General features: G+C 44.6%; 1 protein-coding gene across 2 annotated transcripts; it reads left to right on the forward strand.

The window, feature by feature from the left end:
- Positions 1-146: 146 nt before the first annotated feature.
- TSFM (Ts translation elongation factor, mitochondrial) lies at positions 147-9689 on the forward strand. 2 transcript variants are annotated; one of them, XM_014844045.3, is made up of 6 exons: positions 147-309; positions 549-722; positions 1345-1473; positions 2759-2881; positions 6911-6998; positions 9118-9689. In XM_014844045.3, exons 1-6 carry the CDS (start codon positions 211-213, stop codon positions 9522-9524), a joined length of 1020 nt encoding a protein of 339 aa, XP_014699531.1. In that variant the 5' UTR covers positions 147-210; the 3' UTR covers positions 9525-9689. The 2 variants fall into 2 exon arrangements, with proteins under 2 accessions (XP_014699531.1, XP_070350959.1); XM_070494858.1 differs by lacking the exon at positions 2759-2881 and having other exon boundaries at positions 150-309.
- Positions 9690-9708: the final 19 nt, after the last annotated feature.

Consider the following 9708-nt stretch of genomic DNA (forward strand, 5'->3'; position numbering starts at 1 on the left):
GTTGGCGTTATTTTACCTGTGGGGCTAATTCCTTGTGAAACAGTCTCAATAAGCCAAGTGGCGGAGGCGAGTGTGCCCTTCCGGCCAGCAGATGGCGCCACCCTGGTCTGGTGCCTTCCGGGGGAGAGGTTTGGCCCCGCCGCCACGCCGTCGGCCTTTGACGTCACCGGGGCGCCGCCCGGACGGCGGGAGTGTACGGCGGCCACTGGCATGTCGCTGCTGCGAGCTCTTCGCCTCTGCCTGGTCGCGCGGCCCCGGCGCTGCCCGCGGAGGGGGCTTGGCCCCGGCAGCGACCTGCCTTTCTCGCAGGTCTCTCAGGCGTCTGTGATGCACCTTCCCCTTCCTCCAACCCCCATTCGACTCCATCCCTCCCCTCCCCCGCCCTCATTGCCTCTGCGAGGTCCAGCCCTGGTGCGCAGCCTTTCCCCCACCCCCGGGGCCCCCGAGTCTCCTAATGTTGCCCACCTGCGCACGTGCTCTCTACCCGCCCCCCGGCCCGGCTGCTCGCTGCTGCCCGCTTCTCACCCTGTTTTTCCTGTCTCCTCCAGGCGGGGCCTCTTTTGCTTCAGTCGCCCGAGCCATGGCATTCATTTCATGCCGGGCGCTGGCTGTCTTCCTCGGCCTCCAGCAAGGAGCTCCTCATGAAGCTGCGGCGAAAAACGGGCTACGCCTTTGTAAACTGCAAGAAAGCTCTGGAGGCTTGTGGCGGGGATCTCAAAAAGGTGTGAGGGAGGAGGAGGGACAGGGTGGGTCCTAGGGTCTGATCTCAGTCTCTTAGGGAGGTCGCGCTGCGGAGCATAGGAGTCAGACCTGCTGCCCAGTGACCCATAACGGCAGAGCCCTGGATAGGACTGTGACTTAACTGACAATCTCTCCCTTTGAGTCTGTCTTATTTGGAAGCAATTGACTCAGGATCCCAGGGATAACAAACCCTATTCCGTGCAAGACTGCTTTGCTGTTTCCTGCTGCTTGGAGCTGAAAGGGCTTGTGTGAGCTTTGAGTCAGATCGACCAGGACTCAAATCATGATGTCTTCACACTAACCCTATGACCTTGGATATCTGACTTAATCTTTCAGAATTGCGTTGTTCTTGTGTATATAATGAAAATACTACTATCTGCCCCCTAGGGTTGTTGTGAAGATTAGACTTACCCAGAGCACCAGGCACAATGCTTGGTGTTTGGCATTAGGTGGTAGGCCGTCTGTAAATGATAGATTACTTTAGTTCTGTTATAGGATTGAGGGGAAGCAGAAAGAATTAGGGAACTTGAACATATTTTAGAGCCCCATTCAGTTCTAAATTCTGTGGCTTTGTCATCTGCCTTTTTTCTTTTCAATTTGTAGGCAGAGAGCTGGCTCCATAAGCAGGCCCAGAAGGAGGGCTGGAGCAAAGCCGCCAAGCTCCATGGGAGAAAGACTAAAGAAGGGCTGATTGGGCTGCTGCAGGAAGGAAACACGACAGTGCTAGTAGAGGTGAGTTGTCTGAATTCCAGATACCAGAAGTAGCTGTCCCTTGGGTGTAAGGCTTTGTGGTAGAGCCTTTGCACTTCTCTCTCTCTCTCTCTCTCTTTTTTTTTTCCCTTGAGGAAGATTAGCTCTGAGCTAACTACTGCCAATCCTTCTCTTTTTTTTTGCTGAGGAAGACTGGCCCTGAGCTAACATCCATGCCTGTCTTCCTCTACTTTATACGTGGGATGCCTACCACCGCATGGTTTGCCAAGTGGTGCCATGTCTGCACCCAGGGTCTGAACCGATGAACCATGGGCCGCTGAGAAGTGGAACGTGCAAACTTAACCACTGCGCCACCGGGCTGGCCCAGGCTTTGCACTCTTAAAGAAGAGGCATTTGGGGCCAGCCCAGTGGTGTAGAGGGTAAGTTCATGCGAGGGCCTGGGATTTGCGGTTAGATCCTGGGTGGTGAGGACCTATACAGCGCTCATCAGGCCATGCTGTGGTAGGTGTACCACTTAAAGAATAGAGGAAGATGGTCATGGATGTTAGCTCAGGGCCAGTCTTCCTCAGTAAAAAGAAGAAGATTGATGGCGGATGTTAGCTCAGGCCTGACCTTCCTCAAAAAAAAAAAAGAGGAAGTGGTGTTTGAAAACCACAGGAGGCAGTTGGAATTAAACCCATGAGACCAGTGATTAGCTGTGGATTCATTTAAGTATACAAATGGACAGATGTGTTGGTGAGAAAAGGCCGAGCAGTCTAGAATATTACTCCTGAATATGAGTCTAGTGTAGCCTTACACCTTGTCACTGATAGTTCCCTGGAACAGTCAAATTTTAAAGCCAGGAATTATATTAATTAGTTGATAGATAGCTAGCAGGTATTTTAGAAGTGGTTTAGGGGCCACAACTGGTAAAGAATTGGATGTGGATTCGGTTAGAGTGAGAGGAGATAAACAGGCTGACAGCAGAAGTGGTTTGGAGTTGGAGGAGGCTGGAGGATGAGGTGATTCTGACATGCAGCCACAGGCGAGTGGTGAACTGGCAGTGAGTTCTTTGGAGACATCGTGGAACCATCTTCTGAATGCGCAGGTCATTGCCAACTCACTGGCAGAACACGAATCGCTTCATTCAGTTTCTGGCCTCAGGCGAGGAGAAGAACCGCGGCTTTAAAATTCTAGAGTCATTTATTTCTGTTTTGTTGAGTCTGCAACTTGTTCTGTCCACGCCTTGGTTTATTCTCTAACTTTCAGGCACTTTTGGAAACTATCAGTAAACAGCTTATACAGCAACATCAATTTGTTCCCACAGGTAAACTGTGAGACAGATTTTGTTTCCAGAAATTTGAAATTTCAGCAGTTGGTCCAGCAAGTAGCCCTTGGAACCATGTTGCATTGTCAGAGCCTAAGGGATCAACTCTCCTCGTACAGTAAAGTGAGTTTTGGGGTTGTCTCCAACAGGCTGGCTTGGGACCCCCCGCCCATCTTTGCTGTTCCCTTTTTCAGAGATTCCCATGTCTCTTTCCCTTACTTCATCTCTCTACTTAAATGGTATCTCTTTGCAGAGGGGGGCCCTTCCTCCTGTTGCTCTGTCCTCTTACTTTGTTTCATTTAAAAGTGTTTGTTATAATCCTTATGTATTACGTTTTTCTGTGTTTATGTATGGTCTGTCTTGCCTGATAGAATGTAAGCTTCATGAGGCAGGGACTTGGTCTTTTCACTGCTGTGTCTCTGCTGGAAGAGGAGTGGGCCTAGCATTGTGTTGGGACTCCTTAAGTCTGTGTTGAATGAATGGATGCCAGTGGGGTAGAGGCTGTCCAGTCAGGGGAAGCTTTATATTCAGTAATCTAGAATGGCCCGAGAAAAGGACTTTTAAATAAACATTCTGGAGAAGACCCAATTTAGGAGAATAAGCATGTTCTTGTCCATAGCAGGATCAAGGACAGAATTGTCAGTCTGCCTTTGATTCATTCTTATTGTGCGGACGGAAGTACTACTCACAACAATTTTTTGTGTTTTTCTCCTCCTATTTATCCTTCTCTTGAGATCTCATGGTAAATGTCAATTATCACTAGCATTGAATACTCATATTATATGGAAAACCGTGTTGAGATTATCTTTTAGAATTGTGTTCAGTAGATGAGTCCCTTGAACTAGAAATTCTAATCTTGATGTTGCCCGTAACTCTGAGCTATTACTTTGCTGTGCCTCTGTTGCATTATCTGTAACAAGGGACTTTGGTCCCTTTTAGCTTTATTTTTTTTCCTCTTTGGTCTTTAGTTTAATGTTTTAACTTTCATTTTGAAAAAAATTCAATCTCATAGGGAAGTTGCCAGTATTCTATAGTAAACTATAGTGTATTTTATCTAGATTCACCATTTGTTAATGTTTTGCCCCATTTGCTTCACCACTTTTTGTGTGTCTATTATCATCATCACTGTTGGTTTTATCCTTTTGCAAGTATGTTGCAGGCATCAGGACCCTGTCTCCCTCCAGCCTGTATCTCCTAAAGACAAAGACATCCTCTGCAGTCACAGGATGGTGATCACATTCAGGAGTTGTAACATTGATACAGTATTTTTATTTGTGTAATATACAAGATAGGTTCATATTTTGCCAAGTAGGAGGGAGTTTTTCTTCCAGAATCCAGATCCAGAATCCAATCCGGTATCATGTGTTGCAGTTTGTTGTCTTGTCTGTTTAGTCTCCTTTCTTTGTTCCTCAGCCTTTCTTTGTTTTTCATTTGTTTGGCATTTTTGGAGAGTACAGGACAGTTTTGCAGAATGTCCTTCAATTTGACTTTGTCTGATTTTTCTTCATAATTAAACTCAAATATGTATTTTTCTAGGAATATTAAATAATCATCCTGTATTTTTCTCAGAACATCACATCAGACAGCACATGATGACTATTGGTCCCATTATTATTATTATTTTTTAAGGTTTTTTTGTTTTTCCTTTTTCTCCCGGAACACCCTGGTACATAGTTGTGTATTTTTAGTTGTGGGTCCTTCTAGTTGTGGCATGTGGGATGCCGCGTCAGCATGGCTTGACGAGTGGTGCCGTGTCTGCACCCAGGATCTGAACTGGTGAAACCCTGGGCCGCTGAAGCAGAGTGTGCGAACTTAACCACTTGGCCCCGGGACCGGCCCCGGTCCCGTTATTTTTTATTTATTAATTTTTTCTTCAGGATTGGCCCTGAGCTGACATCTGTTGCCAATCTTTTTTTTCCATTTCTTCTCCCCAAAACTCCCTAGTACGTAGTTGTATATTCTAGTTGTAGGTCCTTGTCGTTCTGCTGTGCGGGACACCACCTCAGCATGGCTTGATGAGCAGTGCTAGGTCCGCACCCAGGATCCAAACCAGTGAAACCCCGGGCCGCTGAAGCAGAGTGCATGAACTTAACTACTCAGCCGTAGGGCTGACCCCTGTTAGTCCCATTATTGATGATGTTAATTTTGCTCTCTTGGTTAAGGTAGTCTCTTCCAGGTTTCTCCACCATAAGGTTACCATATTCCTCTTTGTAATTAACAAGTAATCTGTATGGGAGATACTTAGAGACTGTGTAAACATCCATTCCCCAAAAAACTTTTGCCTAAAAGTTTTAGCATCCATTCATGTTCTAGTCAGAATCAGGTATTACTATGATAGTTGCATAATAGTTATTTTTCTAACTCCTGTAATTGCTTTTACATGTATTGGTTTTGTTAGTTGGCATTCTACTGTAAGAAAGACACTTCTCTTCTTCTCCCTTTATTTAGTGATTTACTTAGTACCAACATTGACCCATGGATTCTTATTTTATACAGTAGGTTACAATTCGTTATATAATCCGTTATTCATTTTGAGGCTCAAATTAGCCCCGGATTTGGCCACTGCAAGCTGAGCCAGTGCAGGCTGGCTCCATTGTCCTTTTGATATATCAACATTATTTTCTGAATATTTCCTTACTGTTTGGTGTAACAAGATATTCTGGGCTTATATCATACTTCCCTTGCCCCAGCCATGGAATTGGCCACTTCTCTGATGAGTCCTGACCCTTTTTAGTGGGGGAATGGTTTTCAGAAACCAAGATCCGGGCATTAGGTATGCTTATTTCTACTGAGATGTCATAGCTGCTCTGCTCTTTCGGCAGACAGAGCAGGGAAGAGAGTGTGTGTGTGTGTGTGTGTGTGTGAGTGAGTGAGTGTGAGTGTTCTAAGCCTGCACCTCAGGGTTCTTCCTTTTGTTCCTCCATTCTGTGTTTGTATCTTCCTGCTGTCGTGGTGGGTACACTGGCTCCTAGCAACTTCAGTATGTTTACTTATTTACTCAGTGTTACAATGCACACTAAATTGTGTCAGTCACTGTACCCAACCGCTGGAAATAACAGATCCACTGAAGAGTTCAAGATTTCTTTGATGTTCTTTTTGTCTTTACATTACAGTTACGTGGTCAAAGGACTGTATTGAGAGTTACTTGGATTAGTTTTTATCCCCGTCTGTGAGGTTTTGTTATTCATTGGAAATACAGTCAGAGTCTTATGTTTCTGTTTAGTCAGTTTCTGATTTCACCCCAAATCCTTGTTAATGTATTTTTGATACGTAAAACATGAACAAGGTTCTGAAAGTTAAACTATAAGACACACACACACACACTCGGAGAAGTCTTGCTCCCTCTTCTCTCTTCTGCCCCATTCTTGTCCACTCCTGTAGATAACCAACTTCATTGGTTTCTGGTTATCCTTTATGTCTTTTTGCAAAAATAAGCGTATTTATACAAATACTTTTTTCTTACACAAATGGTTGTATAATATGTATATACTGTTTTAATTTGCTTTTATTCACTTAATAATATATCCTGGAAATACTCCATAGCAGCTCTTACAGATCTTTTTTCTTTTTTTCCAGCTGTGCGGGATTCCCTTGTGTGGCTGTGCCACGGTCTCCTCCTATGTTTGGGCGTTTAGGCTGTTTGTATTTTACAGTTAGAAATAATTCTTTAGTCAATAACTTTGTGCATGTGTACTTTCATATTGTTGCAAGTGTATTGTCAGGGTAAATTCCTAGAATTAGGATCACAGGGTCAAAGGATAAAAGTAAATGTAGTTTTGTTAGCTGTTGTCCAATTCTCCTCCGTTGGATTTGTACCGTTTTGCATTCCTGCCAACAATCTGCAAACCTGTTAGCTTTAACATTTTATGATTGTTTGAAAATATTAGTCCTCATTTTTAGGAAACTGCATTCTGAGGAGTGAGGCCAGAGGATGGGATTGGGATGGAATTGGGGGTGGTGTGGTGGTAGGATAAAATATTTATAAAAATGGAACTGTTATCAATTTTTAACATTCTTGGCTTAATGAAAACATCATCTATTTATACTTAGTTGTCTTAAATCATTTTCTGAGAAATAGGCTGTTTTTGCCGAGTCGCTTGATAATTTGAGTAGTACAGAACTGATGCATGATTGTTTTCTTTGTGCACTTAGGGTTTCTTGAATTCCTCTGAGCTCTCTGAACTTCCAGCTGGCCCTGAGACGGAAGGCTTTCTCAAGGATCAGCTGGCCTTAGCAATCGGTGAGTATTTGTAAGCATTCTGGAAACTGGAAATTAGGAACTGGATCTCCTTGTATCTCTGATGTTCCTCAAATCTAGATCAAGAATTGCCAGCCCATGTGCCTGCAAGGGTCAGATAAGATGAATGTGAGAAGTGAGTTATGTGTTAGATCTTGGTGAGCAGCAGGCACCCTGAAAAGCTCACAGTCTGCTGAAGGTAAACCATTACCAAGCTCTAGCCAGTTGTTACCTTGGGGGAAATGGGGTCCCAGTGTCATCAGAATTTTTAAATTCCTGTAAAATAATTTAGATTTGTATGCAAAAATCTCCGTTTTTAGCTGTTTGCACTAATTAAAATTATTTTCAACACTCTGCAGGCATCACTAACAAACAAAGCACATCTTTAGGCAAAGATGGCCTTTTGACTTCCAGTTGATTGCATCACTATACACCATGGGGGAGATAGTACATTACGTTCTTTATAAAGGGATCCAGGGATATTTTGGGGCATCTTGTTTAGGAAACTGAACTCTCTTTTAAAAAACTCTGATCCTGAATTTGTGAAGGTACGTTCTTTGCGAGCCCACTGGTTCCAGGAACCCTATCTGGATTACTGCGCCAGGACTAGTGGGGATTTTGCCTTCTTCCTGCGTGTCCTTGATGGAGGGAGGGAAGTAGGGCTGGGGTTGGACTTGCTGGGAACTTAATGCTCATCTGACGTTTCCAGTCAAAGCATCAATTCTGTTTTTATCAGATCATCTTGAAGTATGTATTGTGTCTCAGTGAGTCATGACTGAGAAACCAGGCAGACAGCTGTATTTGGGACTTATTAAGAAATTCTGGAAGAACTGGGTGTTTGAGCCTTGTCACTTTCTGGGAACTAACTATTGGGTAGATGCTTGGAGCTGTTAAACCCTTTGGTTTTTGGAGACCCCCTTTTATGATTAGCTGGCACTGTGGCTGATGCAGGAGTATTTACCCAGATTCCTTTGTTTATTTTCCCACCCCTCCTACCTTTTGGCTTATTTGGACGTTTCTTAGAGGGGATAGCATCCTGAGAGAAAGGGAAAACTGGAATCCGTTTTTGCTTCTTATAAACAACTCTGAAAATGTTAACTTTTTATTTTTGATGAAAGGAAGTTGAAACTGTCAGATGACAGGGGGTTTTGGGTTTTCTGGGGCTTTTAGTTGTGGACTTTTTCCTCATACAATGGATGATCAGGAGTTGTCTGTGTCAGTTTTGGTGGAATTTGAGAGGGATGGTAATTTGGGGGGAAAAGAAAATAATTGCTTTAGAGTCAGATTTGAGGGTGTTTTTTGTTGTTGTTGTTGGTTTTTTTTGAGGAAGATTAGCCCTGAGCTAACTGCTGCCAATCCTCCTCTTTTTGCTGAGGAAGACTGGCCCTGAGCTAACATCTGTGCCCATCTTCCTCTACTTTATATATGGCACGCCTACCACAGCCTGGCTTTTGCCAAGTGTTGCCATGTCCACACCTGGGTTCCGAACCAGCAAACCCCGGGCCACCGAAGTGGAACGTGCGAACGTAACTGCTGCCCTACCGGGCCAGCCCCAGATTTGAGTTTTAATTCCAGCTCTGCCATGTATTAGCTCTGTAACCTTGGGCGGGTTCCTTAGCTCTCTAAGCCTCAGCTCAGTGCAGTGATGAGAGCCAGCATTTGAGTGCTCACAACATGCCAGATACTATAAGTGCTTTTACGTGTATCTTGTTTTTTTCTCCCAATCACTCTGCTTTCAGGTTAAGTGGTATCATCTCCATTTTACAGGTGAGGAAACCAAGGCTTTGATAAATTAGTCAATGGGGTTATGTCATTAAGTCACTTGCCTGAGGTCGTGTAACCAGTAAGAGGCAGAACGGAGACCTGAGTCCAGTGTGACAGCATAGCCTGTGTTGTTAAATACCAGCTGTGGCACACTGTTGGTGCTCCATAAAGGTATTCTCCATCCCTCACCCCCACACCTTGTCCTCTTTAAACTGAAAGTAGTCTCTCCATCTTACAGCAGATCCACGGTGTCGGTGCAGAGGACTGGCTCTCACACTTGGCCACCTCTGTGCATATTTTGGTACTACCACAGGCATCATATTCTGGAAGCATGTTTTCTGTTTTTGTTTTTTTATAGGGAAACTGGGAGAAAACATGAGTCTTAAACGAGCTGCATGGGTGAAGGTGCCAGCTGGGTTCTTTGTTGGCTCTTATGTCCATGGAGCGATGCACAGTCCCTCACTCCACAACCTGGTGCTGGGGAAGTACGGGGCGCTGGTCGTCTGCGAGACGTCGGAGCAGAGGGCAGACCTGGAGGACCTTGGCCGCCGCCTTGGGCAGCATGTGGTGGGCATGGCCCCGCTCTCTGTTGGCTCCCTGGATGATGAGCCTGGGGGAGAGGCGGAAACCAAGATGCTGTCCCAGCCATATTTGCTGGATCCTTCCATCACATTGGGACAGTATGTGGAGCCCCACGGGGTGTCTGTGGTAGACTTTGTGCGGTTTGAATGTGGAGAAGGCGAAGAGGCAGCAGAAGCTGAATAGGTTCCAGAGACTTTTGTCCCATCAGGAAATGTTTATTCTTAGTTCTGCACACTAATTCAAAAAGGAGTTATTTCCTAAGCCTCTTAAAACCCAGAATTTGTTTTTCATTTGAGTTTATAATGAAATTTTAAACTTAAAGGGTAAAATTATTAAATAAATGTTATATAATAAAGAGAGCTGAATC

This window comes from Equus asinus, chromosome 22, assembly GCF_041296235.1.
Source record: "Equus asinus isolate D_3611 breed Donkey chromosome 22, EquAss-T2T_v2, whole genome shotgun sequence".
NCBI classification, from domain to species: domain Eukaryota; kingdom Metazoa; phylum Chordata; class Mammalia; order Perissodactyla; family Equidae; genus Equus; species Equus asinus.

Excerpts from the sequence above, each read along its gene's own strand:
- TSFM (XM_014844045.3), top strand. The coding sequence starts at position 211 with ATGTCGCTGCTGCGAGCTCTTCGCCTCTGCCTGGTCGCGCGGCCCCGG. Across the intron at positions 1,474-2,758 it reads ACACGACAGTGCTAGTAGAG|GTAAACTGTGAGACAGATTT; the intron begins GTGAGTTGTCTG and ends TTGTTCCCACAG. Across the intron at positions 2,882-6,910 it reads AACTCTCCTCGTACAGTAAA|GGTTTCTTGAATTCCTCTGA; the intron begins GTGAGTTTTGGG and ends TTGTGCACTTAG.